Here is a 27,788-nt window from a genome sequence, read left to right as displayed (position 1 = left end):
AGGGTCTGCTCTCACCCTTGCACACGGAGTGGGATTGCGTTTGATGGCAACAGCGAGCCCGTGCCACTGCCCCATCCCACCCGACCAGGGCTTCACTCTGGCCTCCCCGGGCTCGTTCTCACGCTGCTGTAATGAACCCGCGTGGCCAACGTGGCTCCTCTTCTTCCCTTCCCGTTACTGCGTGGCAGCTTGTCGTGGCTTCCACCAGCGCTGCGCTCCGGCATTCCTGGAGTGCCACACTTCCATTCTGCATCACGCCTTATGCTCCATCTGCCCCGTGACACCACGGGGACTGGAGGACACCGGAGTCCCAAGTGCAAGGGACAATTTACTTCATACAGGCTTCATATCTTGAGGCTACTTCAGCCGGGACACGACAGACCCCACATATGCTGTATACACTGGGTTGTATTCACACACATATAGATAAATATACATGTATACACTCAGGTGTATCCACACCACCTTTTCTATCGCCATGAGTCCCACCACGCAGCCCAGGACATGTACTGCAGGAAAATAATGTCCTCCACACCGTGCAGTCACCCCAGTGTGCCCAGGAGCTCCGGGATACCAACAGGGGCTCCTCAAAACGCACCCACACCTCGTACCACGACCAATATTAGTGTCCACAGTGCGCCGAGCCGTTCCTACCACGGACCTTTGCCAACCCAAGGCCTCTGTGGTAGCTCCCCTACGGGCTTCCCATCTTGAGGGCTTCTGCTGTGCGCTCCTTGGCCTTCAGCTTTCCCGAGCAGAAAGGCTTCTTGGCTCCAGGCTGCAGAACAGAGACACAAACACCTAAACACCATGTTCACCCATGAGAGCTTGGCATGGCCTTCATGCCGCCTGCAGGACATGCCTGACCTTCCATTCTCCACCACCTACATGGCCCAAACCCACCGATACGGCTGCCCATGCAACGCATTGCCCTCCACCTCCGGCAGCGGGGATGCTGCCATGCGGCCAAGCCTGGCTGAGCAGCAGGGCCCCAGGCCACCCAGCTTTTCGGGATGGACAGACAGACCACAGCATCCAGGGTCCCTGACGGATGGAGCTGGCTGCTGCACAAACTGCAGGAGTTGGGTCTCGCAGGGAGCTCCCAACTCTTTGCCTGGTGTCTGCCCCACTGCTGCTGCAGAAGGGCACAGCCACCCGTTGGTATTCCACAGCCAGAAGACTGCGACAGAGCCACCACCTGTTCCTAACTGCTCACAAAAGCTAGGTCAGGGCCTTACACGGTGCTCGCCACTTCTGCTGAGCCTTCGTGCCGGGCTGCTTCACCTTTCCAGCTGTGGCAGGCACACCATGGAGGTGCCCCACGCAAGAGATGCGTCCCCAAAGTCACCAACGCCCTTTCGACTTTCAGCCCCAGAGGTCTCTCACTACAACCCCAGCTCCTCATTTACCCAACCCCACCTGAGCGACCATCTCAGAGAGAGCAAACCCACGTGTCTGCACCAGCGAGGGGAGATGCTCCTGCGGCAGCAGACACCTCACTTGCATGTCCCCCCTCACCACTGTGTGCAACCAAGTGACTGGAGCATGTCATGCCTTCCCAACTCTGCCTTCTGGAGAATGGGCACCGCCTGGAGGCTCCTCTGCCTTGTCCTCTGAAAGGCTCTGGGTCACACCAGGAGTCACCTTCCTTCCACTTGCAGGACTTGCCTTGGGCACCTTCCCAACAGCCGAGCGTCCAGGCTGTGCCCTGCATCCCCTGTGCCTCCATCATCAGGGCAGATGCATCCTGTAGCGCCTCGCTGCCCTCGGAGGTGCCTACTGACCACTGGGACCTGCCTTTGAACACTGGGGCACGAGGACCATTGGCTCCTGGGGCTCCAGGTGTCCTCACGGGCCCTGCTCGCCTGCTCCTGTGTCCTCACCTTGTGCAGTTTGGCTGCTCGCAGCAGCCTCTTCTCCTGGCTCAGCTGCAGCTGCGTCCTCTCCAGAGCTTCCTTCAGCAGAGCCTTCTCTTCTGCCTCCCTGTAGGCTTCATCTTCCAGCTTGGACATCTCCTCCTGGCACCTTTGCAGGGATGCTTGGTTCAGCCTGTGTGAAACAGAATGGCGGGGGGGGACGACTGTCACCACGTCGACCACCCGACCCCCAGCTGGGCTCTGCCTGGGAGAGATGGCTTCTGAGCAACACCGTATCACGCTTGTGTCCCTCCTAGGGGCACCCACACCATGGGGTGACATTAAAGGACACCAGAGTGGCTAACCCCTTGCAAGGTCCTGCACATGTTTAAAGAAGTGGTTTTCCTACTCTGATGCCTTACACCGTGGCAAAACCCCTCTCTTCCTGCCTTCGCTGAGACCAAGATGTCCCCTCTTCGAGGCTTCCTTCACCCAACCCCGCCTCGGTGCTGGCTGTGACCCCTTCTGTTCAGCGTACGGGCCCGGCGAGGGACTCTGGGTGGCCGTGTCGGCACTGCTGGCTTGCAGATTGCTATCAAACCTCCTGCCTACTTTGCTTTCAGTGGCATATTAGTACCGGCCCCGAAATATCTTTCTACATCGCTTTTTCCGGTGCTGCGGGCAAAAAGACTTCTGCATTTGTGCAGCGAGCAGCAGCGGGGCTTGCACAACCCCGGGTTCCTCCCTGCCCCCTCACACATCACCGTGTGCAAGGGCAGCTCCTGGAGCGGGAGCATCCCCTTCGGTCCGGCCATCCCTCCCCATCGGCTCCCATGCCTACCTCGCTCCTGCTGACCCTGTCCCCCCACCCCGGGGACCGGCCACCCCGCACAAGGGACTCTGCCAAGGTCTCCTTGCTTCTGTCACTGCTTAACCGCGTAGGGCCCTGCAAGGGTCTCTGCTTCTCCTAACATTTAATGTTTAGACCGTGGGCACAACATGCCCGGTCCCCGGCAGACGCACAACCCAGCAAGGGGCTGCACCGCTCCTTGTCCCCAGCTCCCCATCACTTTGTGTCCCAGGACTCGGTCTCACTCGGACCGGTGGCCACTCACAGCCACCTTTGCCTTTCGGTACCTGAGCTGCTCCACGCTGGCCTCGTAATCTTTCACCAGTTCTTCTTTTCTCTCCAGGCGACTCTTGAGGTTCCTGACCTGATCGTACAGCAGCTGCAGGCCCTTCCGTCTCCGCAGTCCCGCTTTCTCCCTCTCCTCCAGAGGAAGGTGCTTCAGAGACTGCATTCCTGACAGCTCCTTCACCTTCATCAGGCTTCCCAGAGCACCAATTACATCAAGGTACTGTAGGAAGAAGAGGAAATGCATTATTTACTAGGCCTGCCAATTCCTCCGCCACATAACATCACACCGCTCAGCCATCTGCTTTCATTCTGCTCTACTGAGGAGACAAAAATGTCACAAGGAAACTGCTGCGTGCCTTCCCCTTTGTTTAATTTCCACGTGTGCTTTCCCTGGGTGAGCGTCTCCGAGCGCTCCCACAGATACGGCCGGCTGGGGTTCATCCCTGCACCAGAGAACATCCCATGCCCTTTCACAGCTTGCGTCCGATTCCCAGACACAGGACTCATGGGGGTTGGATTTTCCCTTTTCCAAGATAACCCATTTTCCCCGCTGGACATTTTTCTGCCCTTGTCAGAAGGAAGAGAACCACTTTCACAACCCGCCCTCTGCGCTACCAACAAATGCCTCCTCCAGCAGCCACCTCCACCGCTCCGACGCCTCCCTCCCATCATTGAGCCGGCTGGTGAAGGTCTCTGTCCTCTCCAACCCCACCTCTCCTTGGGGGTCAGCCCTCACTGCCCAAGGGAATGTCCCCAAGGACCTGAGGTGGGGAGGGGAGAAGGCTGCACCGTTGCATCTCCTAGGCTCCCAAGATGTCCCAGCAGATGCCCGGCACACCCTGGGTGCTGCAAAACGCAGTTCCTTCTCGTCCGCATTCCTGCGGGGCCCTGATGCCAATCACTTACTTCTGCAATGCGTTTGAAAACACTCTACCCTCTAGGAGCACTGGGAACCATTTCACCAGGTCCATCGCTGACGTACCATCTTCTCGCCGAGGTCTGTCACATCATCCACCTCCGAGCTCGCTGCCCCGTCAGCGGCCCCGTGTGAGCCCCAGTTAGGAATGTGTCCAGGATCCTGCACAGACAGGGAAAGACCAATGGAACCCACAGATCACACGGCTTCGGCTTGAGCTGCCTGGAGCCTCCCTTCCACCGCACGGGAAAACCACCCTGGCAGCGCTGCCGCCCATGACATCCCGGCCAGGACAGCCTGTGACATCCCTGTGACCACATTACCGGGCAACCTGCTGCTCCCGACAGGAGCTGCGACCCCCTCTGCGAGCAATGCCTTCTGCTGGGCTGCACCTTATACACTGCCTGATCTCCCCCTGGCTTCTCATTAAGTATATCCGAAAGCCCAGCTCTCCCCATTCCAGGGAATACTTTTCCAATGGAGTCACCAGCACCATGAACTTGTGACTTCTTACCTTCCTGGCCTTCAGTTTTGTTCCTGACATAGGTGCTGGTTCCTTCTCAAGACCTGTTTCCTGGATTATTTCCTCTGGCAAGTCTTTCATCAGGACCACCAGCGGCTCCGAACCCTTCTTCATGACAGCTGGAGGCAAACAAACACCCACCGTGTAGTTCCACACTCTGTATGATGTGCTGTGGCTTCATCCCACAAACACTTTGAGGCTCACCAGGTTTCTTTTTCCCCATACAGAGACCACGCATGGAGAGATACACAGGCTACGGATTAAAATCTGTAGACATATTGCTTTCTCTATATAAGTAGGACACAAACCTGTTTTTCCAATGGGAACTCAGAGGTTGCACCACAAACTCCTACTCGGAGCTTCTCACAGAGATGGCACTATTTTTCCAATAGCCCTCAATACAGGGATATACACAATGGAAAGGAACCAAAAGAGAATGAGATGGGGCAAGCAGAAGATTCTCAGGGTACTTGCAAGGCTTTGTAAGACAACCCCACCCAAGGCTCGGTCCCTTTAGGTACTGGATGCTCTCTCTTGCATTGAGGAGAGCATGGGAGCAATCGTGCACAGAGCCGGGCTGTGCCAAACCCTTCGCTGGCTACCTCTGTTGACCACCAGCACAGACCCCTGGCTCTGCCAAAGGCAAATGGACACATCTTCCTTTTCTAGTGGCAGCCACGCTCACCCAAGGACTGCCTCTTCTCCAGCATCTTTACTCTCTCCCGGAGCTCGGCCAAGCCTTCTTTTTGGCGCCGGATCGTCTCCTCGTGCCTGAGGCCTCGGCATTTCGCACCAAGGTCGGCCAAGTCCATTGCCAGCTCCTGGAAGAAGAAGATCGACCAATTCTCACCCAGTCTGCACCTGGTTCACCATGAGCTCAGCTGGAACCTGGCTCAAATACAGCCTTGCTGGAAGTCGCTGGTCACTTGGCATGTGCCAAGACCAAAGCCCATAAGCGCCTCACCCTACACCCTCTCCGTGGATTTGAGGGGTACGAAAGCAGCATTGGAGACCCGTTTCATGCTCTGCTGCACCAACCACGCTCCGGTGAGGACACCACCCCTCCAAGAGAGCTGGGAGAGGGATAGTGTATGGCTCTGAATGGCCGTGTCAGCATTTTGCTCTTGCACTTTGTGCTAACGCACAGCATTTACTGCTTTCACAGAATCCTAGAATCATGGAATCGTCTCTGTTGGAACGGACCTTTAAGATCATCGAGTCCAACCATCAACCCAACACTGCCAAAACCACCCCTGAAACATGTCCCTCAGCACCACATCTACTGCCTTTTAAATACCTCCAGGGATGGAGATTCCACCCCCTCCCTGGGCAGCCTGTCCTAATCCTGGACAACCCTTTCAGTGAGGATTTTCCTAATATCCCAATCTAAACCTCCCTTGACGCAACTTGAGGCCATTTTCTACGCACAAATACCGGTACACTTTGCAGCCTGCATTTATACACGATCTCATGCATTATTCTCTTTTAAGCTACACCCCTGCACGCAGACAGGCGCGTTTCCCTCTTCCAGCCCCATCCAGCTTGCTGCATTCTGACGAATATCCAAAAAAATCTGGGACGGGGGAGGCCCATCATCGCACCCTGCACGCAGCTATTTGGACCGTCCGCCGTCGCCCCGCGGCACAGCTCGGCGCAGGGTTGTTTGCTCCCCAAGCGTGGCTTCGGCTGGGCTCTGTGCTTCCCCCTCCCCATCGCGACAAGGACGGGCGATCCCTCCCGCTCGTCATCTGGCTGTGAGTCACCGCCTGGCCCCCACACATCCAGCCTCTCTCGCTGGCACGCTGTCTGCCACTGCTGTGGCACAGGGTGTACGGTTCCTACAGTCCCACCATCTGCTGCCGCAGCCACCTTTTTTGAGTTCTTCCCTTTCCTAGCGCCAGGGAAAATCAAAAAGGAACTCGGCACAGGAGAGAAAAAAAGAACCTTCATTCCTGTCCTGTGCAACAAGCTACCCCTACTCCTGCACTTTCAACCCTGTAACTGCTTTTGTGGGGCCAATAGAGCCAGCAAGGTTGGCAAAAGGATGAAATGCTTGCAGTTCTTTCCATAATCCGCTATCCCCTCTAATTGGCAATTATCGCAGCCATTAGCACACACAACGCTTCACGCTTCCCAAGTGCTGTACAAACATCAGCTCATTAGTCAACAGCAATGCTGTCAGCACTCCTGCCCTCCACCAGCTTGGGGCAGCCGCCAGGCTCGGCTGGGCATTGCTGCATCTCACCATGATGCCGAGAAGCACCATGTGCGTGATCGATGCTCTCCACAAAGCCAGACCTTGGCACCCTCCCCAAGGACTTACCCTCTTGGAGGCTTCAGCTGCCGGCACCGGCATCCCAGGAGCATCCTTCTTGGGATCGGCATCCTTCAGCGTTTCTCGGGAGGCATCCTCCAGTGCTCGGCGGGCTTGGGCTTGCCTGTGCCAAGAAACAAGACCCTTGTGGGACACCGTGACGGATGAATGTTGCCCAAACAGCTTGTGGAGAGCAGCACCCTGGGCACCTGCTGATGACTAGCATGGCGTGGGTGGGAACATTCACTTCTTTACAAGTGACTTAGTTACACGTCCACTGGCATGAGCCCCACTAAACCCCTACAGCACTCCACATAGTACTTCCATCAAGAGAACCTCGCTGAGCACAGTTCTGCTGCTCTCACACATGCCTTTTGCTCTTGGGGAGACACCTCAATGCCATCATAGAATGGTTTGGGTTGAAGGGACATTAAAGATCATCCACCCTCCCTGCCCTGGGCAGGGACACCTCCCACCAGCCCAGGTTGCTCCAAGCCCCATCCAACCTGGCCTTGAACCCCTCCAGGGATGGGGCAGCCACAGCTTCTCTGGGCAACCTGGGCCAGGGGCTCACCACCCTCACAGCAAAGAATTTCTTCCTATTATCCAACCTAAATCTCCCCTCTTTCAGTTTGCAGCCCTCAGCTGCCGGGAAGCTACAGAGCAGCTTCTGTAAAGCATCAGGTCATGGCAGCGTGTACCTTAACTCTTCAGCTGCTGCTTCCAGGGCTCGATCCTTCTTCTCCACCAGGCTGGACATCTGGGATAGCTTCTCCCTGAGCAGGTTCAGTTCCCGCTCTTGGCGTTTCACCCGGCTCAGGTTCTGCTCCAGTTCCACCTTCTGCTCCTCGCTCAGCTCCCCTAGGCACCCAGAGAGCTGCCTGGGTTTCTGCCTGTCTCATCACCCATCACCTGCAGTCCTCTGTGGAACAGCATTCACGGATGCGTCCCCTTTTCCCAGCACACCCTCATGGGGGCTGTCAGCAATAATGGCGCTTGTCCCCGCAGACCCTTGCCCTGCCCTCGACAGCAGCCCTCGGGTCCCGGCTCTGCCAACAGACATTGCTGTGCTACGGCACAGTGCAAGGCCAGTCTCTGTGTGTGGGCATACGGCACAGCAATCACTTGCAAAGGCAAATTTCCTTCAAATTAGAGAAGCACAGGGACACCAGCATCTCCTGACTTGCAGGCTTTTTCCTTCGTACTGTTCCTCGTAGGCTCTGTCCCCACGTTCACGTTGCACCAGTACAGGCGCTGAGAGCAAGCCACGCACATCCCCTTAGTTTTCAGGCTCGGGCTCCTTTCTGCTCATTCTGCTGGGTTCTCCACCAAAAGCCTCCCCGAAGCACGACCATGCCCACTGAGGAATCCTGGGCAAGGCTCTCCCTGTCTTACTGCCTTAGGAAACCTTCGCCTCCCAGGAGCCCCCCAGCAGGACTCTGATAAAGATGGCCTCAGTTTTGTCCCCCCGATCTCCATCTGGTTACCCTCGCTCACCGTCACTTAGCCAAGGACAAGGAGGAACTCCCCTACCCAAAGGGAACGGACCGCCTACTTTACCCCGAGCAAGGCAATAGCGTTTATTTCAGGATGGTGACACCTATTTCCCATGATCTGCGTTGTGCCCACTAGTACCTACCACCCGTGATTCCTGCTGGGAAGAGGGATGGGAAGATGGAATCCAGGCAGTCCGCTTCACCCACCTCTCATGTCCGACATCCTGGCTCTGGTTTCCCCCAGCTCTTTGGTTAGTCTGGCGATGACGGCCTCCTTGGACTGGAGCGCGCTCTGCGCCGCTGCCAGCTCCTCCCTGAATTTCCTGACAAAGATCATGGCAAATCTCACGGTTCATTTGTAAGACATTTCACAGAGCCTGCGTACACCTTCCCGAGCTGCATCTCATGATTAATACATACACATTACTTTTTTCACTGCCTTTCAGTGCCCTAGGTTGACGGCTGTGGCCCCGGGACCGGCCAGCTCGCTTCCTCTCACCTGGAGCCCCCCTGGATGGGACAGCAGATCGCTCACGTGCTCTTCACCATCACTTTCACCCTCTAAGCACTTAGGGCCATCCCAGCCTAGCAAAAGGACTCTCTTCACCATCACAGACAAAAAGGCTCTTGGTACAAGCTGCGGTCAGCCCCTGGCTCTTCCCTAACCTCTCCTAGTGATATCTGCTCTGCTCCAAGCCCCTCTGACCAAGACCACCATCAGCACGTGCTCCTCACCTCAGACAGCAGTGCGATGCTGCGGCAGGAGAAACCTCCAGCGTGGCTCCCGATGTCACCCTGCGGGCATCGCCCTGAAATCCTACAGGACACAATAAAAAAGGCCAATTGCTTCTTTATAAAGCATACGTGTAGCATTCTTGCTTCTGCTACATATATTCTTTCCTTCACGGCGGCTTTGAAGACTGCAGACCACCTATTTTTGGAAACCTGTGTCTCTTAGGCTCCAGTTCCACCACTGTTTAGACAGTCCTTTACATCCTTCCATGCTCGGGATCACTTATGCCTGAGTGCAGACCAAAGGGCTCCAGTCTCATCGCTTTAGAGAGCAAAGACCCCTTCTCCAGTGGGACAGCCCTGCCTATGGCCATGGTCCCCAAAGCCACTGTACAATATCCCGCAGCTTCCTGCGAAATGGCTTCTTCAAGGGCTCCCAGGGCTCTTCCTGCGTTCAGGCTAACCTCAAACCAACACCTTACACAATGCTTTCCATAGCAGCAAGCGCCCTATTCCATCTCTCTATTAATTTCACATTAACCAAGAGGGTTCCCAGTACAGACTCATCCAGTGCAACCCTTCACTACCTTTCATTTTTTCCACAAGCGCTGCCTTTTCCTCCTCCAGTGTCTTCTGCTGCTGCTTGGCCTCCAGCAACCTGTCCTCTAAAGCCACGATTGTCAGAGAATGCTGCTTGCTTTGCTCTTTGTATTCCTCTATTTCTTCCTGCAGTTTCTGCCTCTGAAACTCCTTCTCCTCGTGAATGGTCTTGAGCTGCTCCTCTTGCGTGAGAACCCGCTGCTCTAACGTCATCTAGGAAACAAGATGTGTGATCTCCGTTGGAAGCTTCGCACGTGTTTTCCTTTGGGATCATGACCAGCATCATCTCTCCTGGCTGGCAGGCAGGAGGACTGAGGGAAGGGAAGTGTTTCAGGGAGGGGGGAGGCTGCAGTGCCTCTGCCCCCTCATCGGCAGGGACCAGGGAATCCTTCTTCACCCAAACCACATCTACACCATGTCCCCCGCATGCACACAAGGGTTGTTGGAGCTACCTCTCGTGCCGTGGCTTCCTCCAGGTTGTACATGGCTTCTCTCAGTTTGCACTCTGAGACCTCCTGCTCCTTTGACTTCCTTTCAATTACCTACACAAGGACATTCGCAGTAATCGAGAAGTTAACAAGCTTGCAAAATTCCATCTTTCCCTCTGCAAATATGCATCTAGGTGTGCTGGGGGGGAAAAAACCCACCACAGTCCACTGGTGGCCCATGACCAAATGGGCCACCTCGCTACAGGGACCTTTCAGATTTATCTAATCCGGGCATAAGCAGTTCTGCTTTACCTCCCCGGTGTGTGCCACTGACCTCAGTCAGGCATCTCAGGTGGCTCTCCAGGTCTCGGATCTTCTTCTGTTCTTCCTCCACGGATTGCTTGCACTTATCCTTCTCCTGGGCGACAGCGATCTCCAGAATCTGAGAAATGATGGATTTCGGTACATTTCAGTGCAAAATAAATAACATAATTTGGCGAAAGACCTCGAGTCCAATGAGGAAAGCAATGAGGGGCGTCACTGCTCTGGAGCAGCGGCACTTTACAGGAGAAAAGCTGGGCAGGACACGAGGTGACTCGATGAGAGAGGGGATGAGAGCACCTGGGGAAAGGTACAGCAGAGAGACCAAGGAGGAGCCGCTTTGCTGCTCCTCACCTGCCTCCTTAGAAAACCCAAGGCTGGGAAACAACCATTCCCAAAGCTCCATATACACAGGCACGCTAGGAACTGCCTTACCACGAGATGCTGCCCCCATCACACCACGTACGGCCACACAGGCACAGCAGAGCACCAACTCACACCTTGCCTGACAGTACGTCCTACATGAGCACCATCAGCTCCATGACCTGGACTTCCCCGGGACCAGGGGTGACCCAGCGAGAACCCACCAGGCAGCCACCCCCCCTGCTCCACAGGGGATATACTTTTCCAGCCAAAACACCCCTAGAAGGGGTTCAGCATAGGGAAAGGAAGGAGCAAAAGGCTCGTGAGGAAGCCTACCTGCGCCTGCATTTGGTTTACTACAAACGCTGCAGCATCTTCCTAAGCTCCTGTATCCCAGTGATGCTCCTTGCTTACAGCTTTCTCCCCGGGATCGACCGGCAGCAGTGCGTCCTGCCATTACCCGGATGCTTCCCGGTTCCATCGCGGATACTTTGGGGAGTTACAATCCCCCACATCAACACAGGAGGAGAGCCGATACCCAGGCTCTTGGGACCATGCACCTAGGCATTTCGGGGCTACAGACTTCTTCCTCTCGCTAGGCACCACTAATACAGGCACCTGTTTTTCCTGCTTAACAGTCCTTTTCCTAAAAAACAACCATGCCGCCATACCTCTTGGTTCTCCTTGTCCTTTTCCAACGTAATTTGCTGTATTTTTATCTGCAGGTCGTGCTCATGTTTCGCTTCCAGCTCCTTCACGTGCTCCTGCAGCAGAGCTGCCTGCGCCTCCCGGTCCCTCTCTAATTGGGCCTGCGGGGAGACAGCAGGTACCGGGGAGATAAAGGGACTGCATCAGCAACAGGGCATGACATAAACATCCCGGGTACACTCACTAACACACACATCAAAAACCAGATATACCCTCCAGCCTTGCTGCATTAGGGATACGTTCACCAACACGCTGAGAGTGGGCTCCGTCTTCTCCATTCCTCCGAATTACTGCAGCCCCAGGCACCCCTGCTACTGAACATTCCCAATTCCAGTCCCACACTCGCTCGCTTTGGACTACCATGGTGTTTACCCACAGAAAGGTCCCTCTGTCAACTCGGTTTACGTACACACGCATTTCTGTACCTGTAGCATCCGATTCCTCTGTGCGGTTTCCTGACTGTCTTCCACCAGTCTCCCCAGAGCAGCCAACGGCCCTGCAAAAGCCACCGGCGTCCTGCTGTACGGGGTGCTCACGTCCGTATCCCCCCTGCGGCATCCTTGGGGCCTGGGGACGCCGCCTGCCTCCTTGCAACGCTCCCTTCGGCCACTGCTGGCGTTCAGCCCTGGCCCTCACCCCCCTCGCCTGATGGTGGGGGTCCTTGTTCCTCCACAGGCAACAGGGAGAAGGGACCAGCGCTCCTTCCCCATGCAGCCACCCCCCGCGCTAGCTGGGGTACCCAGAAAACACACTCATTGTGGGTTTCCCTCCCAGGCTGGGATGGATGTGCTGGTGTTGGCTATCGGGGAAGGAGAGACCCATGGGCAACAGTTCCACCTTCCACCCACAGACCCTCACTAGCCTGGACACCCTCACTAGCCTCCCGGCCACAGGATTCGGGCTCTGCAATCCCCTTGGAAAGGCTCCTAGGACCCAGCCGAGGGTTTTCCCTCTGCACTTACTGCAACCACGGCACATTCCCAGCCCTGGGAGCTCGCTGCTGCTGCTGAGACATGGCTTGCCTGCGCACACAGCCCAGCTGCCTGCTCCCACCAGCAGATGTGTTTTCCTTGTCACACACTGTCACCCGCTTTGCTGCGTCACCCCGTCTCCTCTAAGCCCGACACTTCTGCAAGAGCCGAGGACGGCTCGTTGCTGCACGGTGCTATAATTACCACCCTGCTAACTGCGGCGGCCTCGCAGCTCCTCCTGCGCCCTCGCCGCGGCACGTCCTGCACCCCTGCGCGATGCTCGATGCTGCCGGGAGAGCGATGCTCCCCCTTCCCACGCCGCTGTCACCGCAATTCCTCCTCTGCAGCGACACCCCACGACACACGATGCTTTGACACAGACCTACGCTCTGCTTTCCGCGCACCCTCCGCCTAAACTTGCTTTCGGCAAACTCCGCTCAGCGACTGCTCTGCCGCTCCCAAGGGGTTGTGCAGGAAAGGAAAGACAACGGAATTTACAACCTCGGGACAGGGGGCTGGTGGATCTCAGCCAGTGCCACGGCCACAATCCTGGACAAGAAAAATTTCCTATATGTCACTGAGGAAAAAACCCACTTTGAATCACTGCGATGACAGTAGATCAGGTCCAGCACACGCAGACATCGCTTCCCATGGACAAACCCCGCAGAGTCCTATGCGTGGCACTGGTGTCGCAGAGGCAGGGAATAAGAAGACACACGCTGCCTGAGCACACCAGCCCCGGAGGAAAGCCTCAATCCACAAGTGACACGGGACAAAGACAACCAGCAAAGGCACCAGCTCCTTGACTGCCATCTCAGCTTGCTACACCTGGGAGGCAGGGAGGGACCCAGGCTGTGAAAGAGGGGGCTCCTCACATCCCCTTAGAACACCTAACTTCATCCTAGAATCACTGCCAGACATGAGTCCCACAGCAACAACCTCTCGCACTTCACCGGCTGCATTTGGTCTGGGGAATCATAGAATCATAGAATTGCTGAGGTTGGAAGGGACCTTTCAGATCATCGAGTCCAACCATCAACCTAACTCTGACAAAACCATCACTAAACCATACCTCTAAGCATCACGTCTACCCAGCTTTTAAATACCTCCAGGGATGGTGCCTCAACCATTTCCCCGGGCAGCCTGTTCCAATGCTTAATAACACTTTCAGTGTAAAATTTTTTCCTAATATCCAGTCTAAACCTCCCCTGGTGCAACTTGAGGCCGTTTCCTCTTGTCCCATCGCCTGTTCCCTGGGAGAAGAGACTGACCCCCCCGGCTACACCCTCCTTTCAGGTAGTTGTAGGGAGTGAGAAGGTCTCCCCTCAGCCTCCTTTTCTCCAGGCTGAACACCCCCAGCTCCCTCAGCCGCTCCTCACCAGACTTGTGCTCCCGATCCCTCACCAGCTCTGTTGCCCTTCTCCGGACGTGCTCCAGCACCTCAATGTCTTTTTTGTGGGGAGGAGCCCAAAACTGGAGCATTGCTCCCTGCTGTGCTTTCCCCCCAAAAGGTTCCTTAGTTGCCCAAACTGACCGAGATTTGCCCCAATGCGGGGACCTGTCATCCCCAAGGGGTGAGTCATGCTGGGCTTCCTGCTCTATGGCTGGTTAGCTAGGACATCCCACCTGGAGCAGGTGAGTTCCCCCGGACACCCAGCGGGACACGGACCTTTGCCGGAGGCGTGCGGGTCCACCCCCATGCTGGCCAGGAGCCGCTCCGTGCCCTCCAGCCAGGACAGGGGGACATGTGCCACTTCCACCACCGCCGCCCCGATGGCCGCGATGGAGGGGTCCAGGCTCACCGCCTCCAGCCTCCCCAGCTGCCCTCGCAGGCTGTCGCTGCTGCAGGAGCTCCTCAGGCACCCCTGGAGAAAACACAACCATTGAATAAGCTACCCTCCATGGTCAGCAGGCTTCTGGGACTTGGTACACAACACAGCCTCTCTGAGAACGTCCTGGGTACAACCAGGTGAACACTTTGGTACGACACTCCGCAGGTTGATACCTTTGGTGGGAACGGCTCCTGGCAGGCCCAAGGGAGGACACACTTCTGCAACACCTTCCATTTCTTTCCAACCAACACTTTTTGGGGCTACTCCTCTTGCACATCTGGAGATCCGCGCACTGGCTAGCGCAGATGCATGAGCGTGTCTTTTCTCTGACCTCCAGCTAAAAAATGCCCCTGTGCCACTTATCTCCTGGCTCCCAGTTCGTCTTCAGTATTTAAAGGACTGACCTGGAGCTCATGCAGGGATTTCTTGAACACCTCAACATTTTCAGACACCTCCTTCTCCTTCGAGAGCCAGGAGCTTAGTTCCTCCTGTAGACACTTTTCTCTCTCATGACTTTGTTGGCTTTCTTCAGAGATCTGCCTGACCTTCTCTATCACCTGGCAAAAGCATGTGAAGGAAGAGGAGAATCAGGCATTATAATCACACCCTTTTTCTGCCGAGGGACCATGGATTGTCTCAGTGAGCAATGATTGAGACTCGCTGCAAACTGGAAGCCACATTGGGCTCCTGGGCTTCAGGAGGCCACTGACTCCATCCAAGCTTTGGGGGACTAAAAGGATCATGTCTCCTTCACATCCCAGAGCAGCGCCATTAGCCTGGGAGAGCTGCATCATGATTTAGGATCTGGAGAAGCTTGGATGCTACCAGCACTCCTGCCGCTGATGCAAGCACTGTGACCATTCTGCAGTGGCCGACTCGAGCCAAGTTGGGCTTCGGAAGCACCGAGCATCTCCGCACGCTGGTATCCAAACTCACCTGCTGCTCCGTCACCACCATCCCCGCAACTCCTGCTGCTGCTGGAGAACAGGCTTGCAGCACTTGGGATTTGAAGGACTCCAGCTACAGCAGAGATCGACAGAGAAAAACACAAATCACTGAGAACTGATATTGACTTTGCTCTACCCGACCCTCACACATCAATGCAAAGGGCATCTCGGTGCCTGCTGTCCCCACCACCGAGGCCCCGTGCGTGCTCCTGCCGTCTCCTCAGCACAGGCAACTTCTTCACCATGCACCTTCACAAGGGTTCCCCAAAACCACTCCTTGGACCCCCATGGCTCGCACCCCACCAACGGTGAGGCCCTGTGGTGTATCCCATCCCTTACGTTGCCTACAAGCTGCCCGGGGTGATCACCAGCACCGCGCACAGGGGAGGCTGTTGGCTCCCCGCCACCAAGGGCAACCCAACTCCTGAACATCCGCTGCCCTTCTACCGCTGCGGGAGGATTACGATGACAGAGGGCTGGGACCCACTGCAAAGGACAGACCACCCATGCCAGGCAGTTGCTCCAGTGGGGATTTCCCATGGCCATCTCCTGTTTCTTCCTGTGAAACAGCCGGGGCAGGCTGGAGACAGCTGGGGATGCCACCCCTGGCCTCTCTGCCAGAGAAGAGGACAACCATTCCCAACGAGGTTATTGCCTTATGCTTCTCTATCGCACCTGATGCTGGCTCTTCTGGGGCTTCCACACGCGGCTGCCCCTGAGCAGACCCAAAAGCCCCCATCTGCCCTTAAAAGCTTCAGGTTGCCCTTTGGCACCGCTCTGCACACAAAAGACACGGGGTAATTTTCCAAACGTGTAATGAAACAACTCACAGCTTTTCCTGCTGTGGGGGTTCCTAACAAATTCACACGAGCAAAACTCTGCGTTGCAGTTTAATGGGGAGGCACGACCTTCTTGTATGAAGCGCGGCTTTATCCTGCAAAGGGCTGTCTCTGCCTGAAGCGGCATTACCTAGGCATGGAGGAGGGTTTCCATGGGTCCCGCACACCACAACTAGGACTATAGAGAGTACAGCGCATTTCTGTATCCTGTTAAACTTGCACCATCTTCTACGATGCTACACAAATCCTGCAGAAAAGCCTCATATCCTGCATCTGACATCAAGTTCAGCCCCGTGCCAAGGTTTGGTGCTCTGGATTCTGCATTCCCTTTCCTCTACTCAAGCGCCATGTCCTTCCCCGTGGGAAAACCCATCCTTTGGCTGCCTCCAGCCCAGACTGCAGGGTGGAAGTGGATGATCTACAAGGTCCCTTCCCACCCTACCCATTCCAGGATGCTCCCACCCACCCCTGCCTCCTCCCTACCTGCTCCCTGGCCCTCCCCGCGTCGGCTCGCAGCAGGCGCTCCCTGCGCCCCATCTCCTGCAGCTGCAGCGCTTGCCTGGCGCAGGCTTCCTGCAGCTCCTCCTCAGCCTGCGACGACGAGAGCGTTTGCACATCAGAGCCAGACCCGAAAAAATCACGCTATAAAGAGCTTCCACCCCGGCCATCCACTATTCACATCAGACCACTCCAATTATGGCTCGGGAGTCGCAGGAGGCAGGGGGAAATCTTTTTGCAAGGGGTGGGTTTTGCAGCATCAGATACTTAATGCTGCTCTTTGGCTGGGTTTGGTCCATGGGCCACCATCCATCCTTGACTTCCTACCACACTGCTCCCTAGGGCAAGTCTTTTCTTCCCCTGGGCTCTGTGGCAGAGCTCAGCACATTTTGTCCCTATTGTCCGTACAGCCGGCATGCCTGGGGCTCGCTGCCCCTCATCCCACGCCGCTGCCACCCCTGCCAGGCAGCCGAGGTACCCGCTGTGCCCGTACCTGCCGCCCTCCACCCTCCCCACGGCCGGCCGCTCACCTTGGCTTTCTGGGCCAGCTGGTTTCGGCTGCTCTCCTGCTCGGCACAATACCTCTGGACCTCCCCCCGCAGCCCCTCCAGGTCACGCTCCAGCTCCCCGATGCGCTGCAAGAGCCCCGGGACAGCGCAGGGTCTCACCAGAGGAGCTGGGCATCACCTCTCTGGAGAGCTTTAACCCACAAGCTATATCTTTTCCCCATTCACCCTGTTTCATTACCCCTGGAATTTCCTTCTAACCAATATTTACTGCGGTTAGATCGGCTTTCAAGTGGACTTTCAATCTTATTTCTGACAGCATCCTCCTGCGTTGCAATGTGGCCTTAGAATTTTTAGAGGAATTTACATTTCTCCGGTTCGCTATGCACCTTTTGTGCCTCCTATTCCAGGAGCTAGGTTCAAACCAACTCCCTTAAAATGCCCAGTGAATTATTCCCTGGATTGCTGCATTCCTGCAGTCGCTGCTCTCCCGTCTGCTCCATCACCCCAAATGACTTGAGACTCACATTTCGGCACGCAATTACTTCTCGCTCTCCACGTTGGTGCTTCGTTTCCTCTTTAATTCTAGAGCACTAGAATGAACGGCGACCAAGGAAAAAAAAAAGTCATCAGGGCAGGCAGATACCACCATTTCTGCAGCAAATGTCAACACGTACTTCAGTGCCGCAGCCCAGCTAAGCGCTCAGATCCCTTACGGGTGGCAGAGTGTCCATGATGGGGCCATCAAGGCACTGAGAGCAGAAGAGTCTCCACACCTGAAAATGCCCATTTTAAAGCATCGCCTGGATGAGAGACGGAGAAATATCTGCAGGGAGCACCCGACAGAGGGAAACTCCTCTGGCTCAGGAACAGTATAACAGGGATGAAGGGAAAGAACTACGGGAAACAAACGCCTCTTAAAACCATCCACCGTAACCTGACCAGGATGGTCACAGACATTTCTAGGCAAATCCTCACTGCATCAAGCTGCGCCTTTCAGCTCTGCATTTTGGGGCGCCAGGGCTTCAGAGCCCGAGCCCCTGCTGCCTGCCCTGATCTGCCCAGGTGCCTCTCCCACGTGCCTCCTTCCGGGCCTCCCCGCATCCACAGAGCAGGGAAAACCACAGAGGGATGCTCTGGGACATGCCCTCAGCCTCCACGTGAGCGCTGTGGCCACCAAGCGCCACCAGGCACCCAGCAGGATGCGTCCCTGGGATGCCAGGTGCCGGCTCCGGCACTCATACATCTCCACCGGTTCCAGGGCTGATCCCCATCATTCCTCTCCCCAGAGAGCTGCTCGGGGAGGATGCTCAGCCAGGTAGGGGCTGGCAGGTGGGGTGACCTCTGCCTGCACCCCAGGGGCCCTCACGCATCTTTCTCCATTACTTAAAATTCCCAGTGAATCCCTGAAATCCCCTGGAAGAGTGCCCAGTCAGCCAGCCAAACCCCAGCGCCTGCTCGGTGCCGGTTCTGCAGCTGCTGCAGCTCTTCCCAATGAAGAGGGAGCTGCCAACGCAGAGGAACAACCTCCTGCCCAGCCCGCTTTCTTCGGGGGGAAATCCAGGCTGGGCTGCGGGGGGCCACGTGGACACTTATAGAGGCTTAGAAGAAAGATGGGGACAACATTTTGGCAGGGCCTGTTGCGGTAGGATGGGGGGTAATGGCTTTAAACTAAAAGAGGGAAGATATCAGGAAGAAATTCTTTATATATCTATAGATATAGCTACATATATATCTATATCTATAGATATAAGGAAGAAATTCTTTACAAGGGTGGTGGAACACTGGAACAGGTTGTTGGTGCCCCATCTCTGGAAACATTCCAGGTCAAGTTGGACGGGGCTCTGAGCAACCTGATCTAGTTGAAGATGTCCCTGCTCGTGGCAGGGGGGGGTTGAACTCGATGACTTTTAGAGGTCCCTTCCAACCCAAACTAGTCTATGATTCTGAGACGGGGTTTCCATGGCTCCTGGGGAGGATCTCGGCACCAGCGCTTTGTCGGAACAAACAGCGACTGTGCTCGCAGCAATCCAGGGCGCACAGCACCCGGATGCAGAACAAGGAGGGGGACTCAGCCGGGGAAGGTGACACCGTTCCACGGGCATGGCATGGCACTTTGATGCCACCACAGCCCCATCGCTGCTACGTCCCCATGGCACGGCTCTGCACCTTCACCGTGGGTGCAGCCAGGACCCTCGGGTTCCAACTGCCCCGAGAAACAGCCACATCAATAGATCCTACGCTCCTTAACAGAGAGAAGCATGGCCCTTCTCATCCCAGTTTCTCACATTAATCCATACACAAGGCTGTAAATTATCGAGCCCCTCATTAGGGATAACCTTGGCAGACACGACTGCTAGCTGGTTGTCCTTTTCCCTGTTTTCCTTCTTCACTTTTTCAACCTCTTGCTTGAGTTGCTGCATTTTCTGCTCCTTGCCCATGATCTCCCTTCGCAGGCTGGCCACCAGACCTGAGGAAAACGACGCCGGTGAGAGGATCCCCAAGCTCGTCCATGCCAAAGCCTCCAGCCGCTGAGCTGCCATCCTCCCTCTTTGACAACCGTTGGGCTTGGAAGGCACATCCAGCTTTGCCGTGCCGTGCTGGACACTGCTGCGTGACACTATGGCTGACAAGGCCCTTGGGGACTCAGAGGACAAGTGGCTCCTATGGATCCATTTCTGCTGCTTTACTACGTCAGATCCCCAGCCCTGATGCCTCCTCCCCGCCAAGCACCGATACTACTCCTTTATCTCGGGCAACGCTACCAAGCAGAACAGTTTGGCTACCCTGAACGCGTTATGCAAGCCAATATTTTGTGTACACATGACATTCCTCCTGCCTGATAACCGCTGGGAAAAAGGCCATTGGACAAGGCTGGTGGTCCAAGGTGGCCTTTGCAGCAGCTGCTCGGGTGGGCAGGTTCCCCGTGGGGTGCACGGCATCCCATTCCACAGCACCGCTGTCGAGCCTGCCCTGCAAGCCATGCTCGAGCCTGGTTTTCCTCCCAGAGTTCTCCATCCCATCACTCCCTGCCTTCCACCCCCACATCGTCCCACTCCCATCAGGTCAGACACTGCCTGCAACTCCCACTGAGCTTCAGGACGCAGAAACAGGGGTAGGGCAATTTCTACAAACTGCCGCTACACACCATTTGTTGCCCGGACAGGTTTCCCAACGCTCACTCATCACCATGAGCCAGCCCCAGACTACTTCATGCCCCTACGCAGAGCTCCACAGATACACCACCTGCAGCCAACGCGTGCTCCCTCTTCACCTTCTCGCTTTCTTTCCGCAGCCTCCCGATCTCCAGGTCTCTCTCGTAGAGGGAATGGCAGAAAACCTGGCTCGAGCCTTTCTGCAGGCTGCTGACCTGCAAAACACAGATTTGCTCGCGTTCCTCCCCAGATCACTTATTAACTTCATTACAGACCCCTTTGGAGAGGGAAATCCAGCACCTCCAGGTCACGCTCTGATGGGGTCACTCCTTGGCATCCTTTGGCTAACTCAGCACTCGTTGCTTTGCATAGCATGACCTTAATTTCATTTTGGCCATTCACACTCAAATCCTAATATAAAAGGCAGGAAGAAGTCTCCCGTGCCAGATGGCTGGGGCTGGGTGACGCCGCTAACGCGGTAGCAGGCAGAAACACCGGCAGATTTATCACCTCCTGAAGGCACACGGAGTTATTACTCACAAACGCAGATCTGGCGCCGCTAATAACTCCTGTTCACATTTCTGCTGCAAAGGCAGTTCTTACAGTCCCTACTGGAAACGGGGAGTGGGGAACAGTCTGTACCATCCACTCCGGCACATCAGCGCCGTGCAGACAGCACCACCACGCTTCCCGCTGCTCCAACGGCCGGTTACACACAGCATTTACTGGAGGGTACAGAATAGCGAAGCCAGAGGTGGAAGAGGCTTTTGTCAGAAGAAGGGAAGCCGCTGGGAAGGGAGGCACCGCATGTCATCTCCTCTCGGCGCAGCGACAGCAGCGATGCTGACAGCGCCCCGAAGTTATATTGCCTTTTGCCCAGCAGGAACCCGCTCATCAAAAGCTGCTCTTCATGACAGACAGTCAGGACAAGCACAAAGCATTTCACCGCTTCCTACGCATCCGGTATTAGATGGGAGGGCAGGACGCGGCCGGGATGGGCTGGCCAAGATGCCCAGGTGCCCACCCGTGAGAATGACACCTCGGATTGACCCTTTCCCCGGGCTGGAGACACTCCGGGGGACTCCATCACCATCCCTCCAGGACTTTTTCTGAGTTTTCATAAAAGGTAGGTGCATGCTATTGACGTATCGCTGGACACGACAATTATAAAGCCCTCTCTCCTCTAACCAGGGCGCCAATGGGCTGCGCTGCCTTCGGGACAGGCATTGCCCCGGCCAACGCGATCCCGCAGCCCGTTCCTGCGGCAAGAGGGGCCAGTCAGGGGTCCTGCTGTCCCGTCCATGGCAGTGGCATGTGCCTCTGCCCCACCAAAGGCTGGTTAAGCTCCTGTCTCTCTCCCCACTGCAGCATTACAGATCCTACCGCATATGTGGGACAATTCAGTCCCAGCTTCTTTAAGGGAAACTTGCACCGAAAGCACGCACATGTGCAAAATACAACCAGAAAACCCACATCTCCTTCAATTCCCTTAGTTCCCAGACCTTCTCCTCCTGAAAACTGGCTGTTAAACTCACAACGCGTCTGTATCAGAGAGGTATTTTCCCTGCTTGGTGCCTACGGAAGCATTCAGTACCTGTTCCCTCAAGGCTCTGATCTCCTCCGTTTTGGCCCCCAGCTCTCGGTCGAAGGTCAGCAGCTTCTGGGTCAGCTCTACCTCGTTCCTTGCCGCCGCCTGAGCCAGGGTCTTTGCCATCGCTGCGATCTCATCCTGCAGGTCTCTTATCATCGCATCTTTCTGCTTTGATTCTGTCCCTATACCAGAGAGGCCACCAATTTCCTTCTCCAGTTGCAGGACCTTCTCACCCTGCGGGCAGATTACGGGTGCCATATGTCACTCTCCCTCTACAGAGACGCCAGGCTGCCTGCTCCAAGGGGTACCAACCCATGGCCATCGACCAACACCACCAAGCTGTGTGGAGCAGTTGACATGCTGGAGGGGAAGGGATGCCATCCAGAGGGACCTGGACAGGCTGGAGAGGTGGGACCATGCAAACCCCATGAAGTTCAACCAGGCCAAGGGCAAGGTCCAGCACGTGGGTTGGGGCAATCCCAAGCAGAAATCCAGGCTGGGGAGAGAATGGCTGTAGAGCAGCCCTGAGGAGAAGGACTTGGGAGTGCTGGTGGATGAGAAGCTCGACATGAGCCGGCAACGTGCACTCACAACTCAGAAACCCCCCACCCACTGGGCTGCATCCCCAGCAGCGTGGGCAGCAGGGCGAGGGGGGGATTCTGCCCCTCTGCTCTGCTCTGTGAGACCCCCCTGCAGTGCTGCCTCCAGCGCTGGGGCACCAACAGCAGAAGGACACGGAGCTGTTGGAGCGGGGCCAGAGGAGGCCCCGGAGATGATCAAAGGGCTGGAGCCCCTCTGCTGGGAGGACAGGCTGAGAGAGCTGGGGGGGTTCAGCCTGGAGAAGAGAAGGCTCCGGGGAGACCTTCCAGCCCCTTCCAGTCCCTAAAGGGGCTCCAGGAAAGCTGGGGAGGGACTCTGGAGCAGGGAGGGGAGCCATGGGATGAGGGGGAATGGTTTAAAACTGGAAGAGGGGAGATTTAGATGAGATTATCAGGAAGAAATTCTTCGCTGTGAGGGTGGTGAGCCCCTGGCCCAGGTTGCCCAGAGAAGCTGTGGCTGCCCCATCCCTGGAGGGGTTCAAGGCCAGGTTGGACGGGGCTTGGAGCAACCTGGTCTGGTGGGAGGTGTCCCTGCCCAAGGCAGGGGCTTGGAATGAGATGGTCTTTAAGGTCCCTTCCAACCCAAACCATTCAATGATTCTATGACCACTCGAACATACTTGCCCTGGCTTCCCATGTCCCACCATGCCCACTTTCTCCATCCACCCAGCAGTCCCCATCCATGGGAACAGCCCTCTTTGGTGCCAGTCCCTGCACCCTGCTGGGACACGCGGTTGGACACACAACCCTGGAGCAGGACAGGGATGGCGTCCCTCACACCTTCCCCAGCATCACCTTCTCCTGTGGGAGGAAATCTGCGTCTTGAGTCCCTGGGGAAGGGGCTCCCCCGGCACCACTCACACCGTCACCTGAGATGCTGGTCAAGACTGGAAGGAAGCAAACACCACAGCCAAATGTCAGGACGGGAACTGGTTGCCGGCAGCAGTAACGCTTCTCGCAGCATCCCTCTCACTTGGCTCAAATGTACTCTAAGGCAGCAGCTACTTTCCAGTCTATGAGTTCCGTTCAAAACCAGAAGAGAAACCAATAATTTGGCACTAAAAAGACACCAGTCTGCACACCCAAGAGCAATAACAGACCTCTGGGAACCAAAGAAGCCTCAAGGGCAGCGGACAAAGGCTCCTCTGAGTTTACAGCATTGGCGGCCCCACAGAAGAAGCCGTGCTTTGCTGGCTTCCCACGTGTGAATAGCTACGCTCATCACAGTTAGCATTTGTGGATCCTTTGGGCCCTGTTTGCCCCAAATCAGATGAATATGTGCTCACTTGAAGCGTGTGCATCCCTCCCTTTACCTTCACTGCAATTTCACGTTCTGCCCGTCCACACATCCTTATGTGCTGCTGGGACTGCACGGTACTGTCTCTGCTATTCTTTGGCACTTCACTATTGACTTTGTATTAATTATGACTGTTCAAACGACCCAAACCCAAACCAGGAAAACAACTGGCTTGTATATCAGGCCACAAAAAGCTACATTCATGGCAAAAGTCTCATTCTCCAGCTGTACTACTCCCCCAAAGCCTTGCCTCTGCTCCACCGCCACTGCATACTGTATTTTTAAAAGCATATCAGCTATGGACCTAGTTTAAAGTTCCTCAAGGCAGCCACTAATTGTGCTTCGAAGGAGGAAAAGACATCACTTCAACCAGGAGACAAGAATAGGTGCATGAGTCACCGGTGCAGACAAAGTTAGTCATCACCCTTCCCAATCACACGCAAGGAAAAAGGAAGAGGAAAAGTCACTCTCAGCTAGGAGGGCAATGGCATTCCCCTTCGGATGTCACAGCCCATTTCTTAAGTAACCCAAACGCCACCGAGGACCACGCAGGGTCTCCCGTTAGCTCCACTGGACAAGGACCCACACCTGGTTGCTGCCAAGGCCCATCACTTCTCTGCTCGGATCCACTCCACTCAATGCTACGATGCTCAGAGAGGACACCAGGCTACGGACCACTAGGGCTGGCACCAGGGAGTACCTGTCCTCGCCGCGGAGCTCCTACTGAAAGCATCTGGAGGGACGGTGGTGGCCACGCTCCCAGCCCAGGCACTCAGGGGTCGCTTCCGTGGGGGCGGATGAGGTACGTGGCCAGCGGCTCTGGTAGCCCACTGGCCTGGGGAGCTGGGGGGATGCTGCCACTGCAGGGAGGGGAGGTGGGGAGGAGATGCCAGAGTCGAGGGTTTGGGCTCTGCAACCACCTGGAGCTGCCCAGTCCATGCCATGAGACGTTTCACAGGGGAATAGGACATCTGTGGTGGAAAAATCACATTATTAGCACCATTTTAGGAAGGTTCTTAGCCCTTGATGTGTGTGATTAATGTCGTACGCAACCCAGGCACAGATCTGAGGGGAAGCTGAATTTTAGTCCTTTCCCATTTCCATTCCCAAGTATCAGATTTTAATCAGGAGGCCCAAATGCTTTGCTGAAATGGAAAGCAATTCTTGGGGTTTGCTGCAATTTGAGCTCTTCCCTCTCTCTCGAGATTTGACCGCCCTCATTCTGCATTTCGTTTGCCACATCACAAAGCCCTGGCTCACACACAAGCGCTCCTGCCCTCTCGTATCCCCCACGTGCCACGCTGTCCCAAAGCCTCTCATTGCACTCCCAGCTTCCCATCGCATCCATCAGACCTTACGCTGGGCCCACCAGACATGTCATTAGGACACTATCTGCTGTTCTCCTCAGGAGCAGAGCTAGAGACAAGCCACCATTAAGGTCTTGTACGTTTGTTTAGGCGTAGCCCTCAGTTACATGGGCTGAACTAAACATCTGCCAACATGGCCTTGGACCTCCTGCCATCTCCCTGAAAGAGAGCCCGAGACCCCAGGGCACGTCCCCAGCTTCTCTGGCACCTCGCCTTCTCCCAGAGCACATTTGAGCCCCATCGCTTTGGCTCGTGACGCTGCCCTGGGCGCTTGCGGAGGACTGGATTCCACCACAGCATCAGGCCGTGCCTTTCCGAGCACTTGTCCTGGGCTCTGAGACACTACCTGGGTGGTGCTCCTCTTCACCACATGTTCCTCTGATACTACTGAAAACGAGCGAGACCTCCCTAGGTTAGATACCAGAAGCACTTCCCAGGGTGCGAGGCAGAGGTGATTTACTCTCTGCGGTCAGCAGGGTCGGGCTTCAAAGCTCTTCCACCATACGAAGATCACAGAGCCCAGAGCAACGAAGCGGCACCCGCCGGGCTTCCTCTGTGTCACCGCACAACACGGCTTTCTGCCTGCATCCTACACAAATACTTTTGGAAATTAAAATGCTGAAGGTTCCAGCAACAACAAATTTACCTAAGGGGCACTGGCACCCCACCTGGCCCGGCTTCAATGTGCAGCTGGGCTTTTTTTTTTTTTTAATTTCTCTCGGCCAAGGCTTTCTGGACACCTTTGGCTTCAGCAGGTCAGCTTGCTCCACCAGGATTCTTGCCGAGAGCTCCGAACCCAGTATCTGGGTGCATGAACAGGCTGATTCCAACAAAGTTTTATTTGGACACGGGCCCTGCTAGGAGACCAGGCTCTGCGACTCCTGCTACCAGGCACACAACACACACGTTTCCAGGATTCTCTCTCGGACTGTACTTTCTAGAATACCTCAAGAGCCAAACAATACAAACAATACCAGAATTTATCAATCCTTACCTATATAGTAACTCAAAAGCTCAATGACCTCCAAAACCAACCCTGAACAGTTTTTTTTCACAGAGATGGGAGACTGCCATGATGTTCCACCACATCCTTTCCCAGTTTACAATGGCTTTGGGTTTCTCCCACCCCCCAAAGCCAGCGGCGCTGCCCCGGCCGTGCTGCGCCGAGCACCGCGGTGTCTCCAGCTCCGCATGCCGTGGCCAAGCAAAGCGCCTTTTACTTCCCTCGAGGTTTGATCCAACCCCCACCTTCTCCCTTAGTCGGTAGCTTTTGAGGAAACATAAAACGCAAATAGAGAAAAAGGACATTTTTCAGCCCTACCTTAGCTCATGTGCAACTCCCTGTTGGGAAACCCGACCCGTGCTTTTCCTTTTCCCTACTGAACTGCCCGACTTTCTTCAGCAGAGGGAGCTCAAGCCTTTCATTCCACCCACCGATCCTTTCCCGAGGATCTCCCAGACCAGCCTGGGAGCCTGGTCCTGCTCCAGGGGCCTTCCTTGGGCAGCAGCGCCCACCCTTAACTGGGGAGCCCCATCCACCCTTCCCTGGGCAGCAGCACCCCATCCCTACCTGGGCACCCTTCCTTGGGGAGCAGCACCCCATCCTTCTCCTGGGGAGTCCCACACACCCTTACCTGGCGAGCAGCTCCCCACCTTTCCCTGGGCACCCTTCCCTGGGCAGTAGCACCAGCTCTTAACTGGCGAGCGCCATCCACTCTAAACGGCGAAGCAGTACTCACCGTTAACTGGGGAGCCCCATCCTCCCTTCCCTGGGGAGCAGCACCCATCCTTCCCTGGGCACCCTTCCCTGGGGAGTCCCCTCCACCTTTACCTCGGGAGCAGCACCCCACCTTTCCCTGGGCATCCTTCCCTGAGCAGTGGCACCCACCCTTCCCCGGAGAGCAGCACCCACTCTTAACTGGGGAGCCCCATCCACCCTTCTCTGGGAAGCTCCGTCCATCTTTCCCTGGGCACACTTCCCTGGGGAGTCCCCTCCAGCCTTCCCTGGAGAGCAGCACCCACTACTGCTGGGGAGCAGCACTCACCATTAACTGGGGAGCTCCATCCACCCTTCCCTCGGGAGCAGCACCCCTTCCTTCCCTGGGTACCCTTCCCTGGGGAGCCCCATCCACCCTTCCCTGGGCAGCAGCACCCATCCTTACCCGGGCCGTCCCATCCACCACCAGCTGGAAGGATGCTCCCCCCGCGCCGAAGCGCAGGATATCCCCCGGACTCACTTTCACGGCCGCGTTTTGGACCTGACAGCCATTGACAAAGGTGCCATGGAGGGAGTTGAAGTCCTGAAGGATGAAGCTGTTGTCCGAGGGGGTGAATTCAAGGGCTGCGTGATGATCAGCTACACCTGTGGACTAGCGCGGGCAATCAACAGGCGAGCAGGGAAACCTGCTAGAAAGCAGCTCAAGATTTTGCTCATTATTTGCCAACCCCTCCTTCTCCTTGCTGCAAACCTGGGTGAAAGCACATTGGGAGCCCCTACGTTTTGCAGGGAGGACCCCAGCGCATCCTCCCCCCTGCACCCAAACCACCACCCATCTTGCAAGGGTCAGATTCCTCGCCCCCTACCTGCAGGACGATGTCGGCCCCTGGGTGCCTGCCTATCGTCGTGGTGCGCAGTTTCAGCTGAAAACACCCCTCCGAACTCTTTAGAAAGGCTCGCATTGCCCGGCCCCTTCACCTGCAAGGGTCGAGTTAAAAAAAAAAACAAACTCCTCATTTAGCCACCCCCCATCCAACCTGCGCAACTGAGCCCAAAACGTCTTGACCGACTCTT

General features: G+C 56.0%; 1 protein-coding gene across 1 annotated transcript; it reads right to left on the bottom strand.

Annotated features, from left to right (window-relative positions):
* Positions 1-451: 451 nt before the first annotated feature.
* Positions 452-27,676, bottom strand: FHAD1 (forkhead associated phosphopeptide binding domain 1). The gene is made up of 28 exons (XM_054222475.1): positions 27,581-27,676; positions 27,160-27,366; positions 24,331-24,601; positions 23,129-23,220; positions 21,738-21,968; positions 20,235-20,358; positions 19,328-19,458; positions 17,516-17,581; positions 17,013-17,117; positions 16,468-16,575; positions 15,135-15,218; positions 14,603-14,755; positions 14,036-14,231; positions 11,821-11,891; positions 11,359-11,496; positions 10,338-10,445; positions 10,028-10,117; positions 9,563-9,788; positions 8,979-9,060; positions 8,451-8,566; positions 7,449-7,608; positions 6,757-6,871; positions 5,119-5,254; positions 4,425-4,552; positions 3,977-4,072; positions 2,994-3,214; positions 1,884-2,049; positions 452-778 (listed from the first exon to the last, which is right to left on the bottom strand). The coding sequence occupies exons 1-28, from the start codon at positions 27,674-27,676 to the stop codon at positions 695-697; spliced, it is 3,801 nt and encodes a 1,266-aa protein (XP_054078450.1). The 3' UTR covers positions 452-694.
* Between the last annotated feature and the right edge of the window lie 112 nt (positions 27,677-27,788).

This window comes from Rissa tridactyla, chromosome 16 (assembly GCF_028500815.1).
Source record: "Rissa tridactyla isolate bRisTri1 chromosome 16, bRisTri1.patW.cur.20221130, whole genome shotgun sequence".
NCBI classification, from domain to species: domain Eukaryota; kingdom Metazoa; phylum Chordata; class Aves; order Charadriiformes; family Laridae; genus Rissa; species Rissa tridactyla.
This window is presented reverse-complemented; position numbering and strand designations above follow the sequence as displayed.

Coding starts and splice junctions, on each gene's coding strand:
- FHAD1 (XM_054222475.1), bottom strand. CDS start 27,676: ATGCGAGCCTTTCTAAAGAGTTCGGAGGGGTGTTTTCAGCTGAAACTG. Junction 19,459..20,234: donor GGAGCACGCGTTGGCTGCAG/GTGGTGTATCTG, acceptor CGTTTTCCTCAG/GTCTGGTGGCCAGCCTGCGA. Junction 17,582..19,327: donor TAGCAGTCGTGTCTGCCAAG/GTTATCCCTAAT, acceptor CGTTCATTCTAG/TGCTCTAGAATTAAAGAGGA.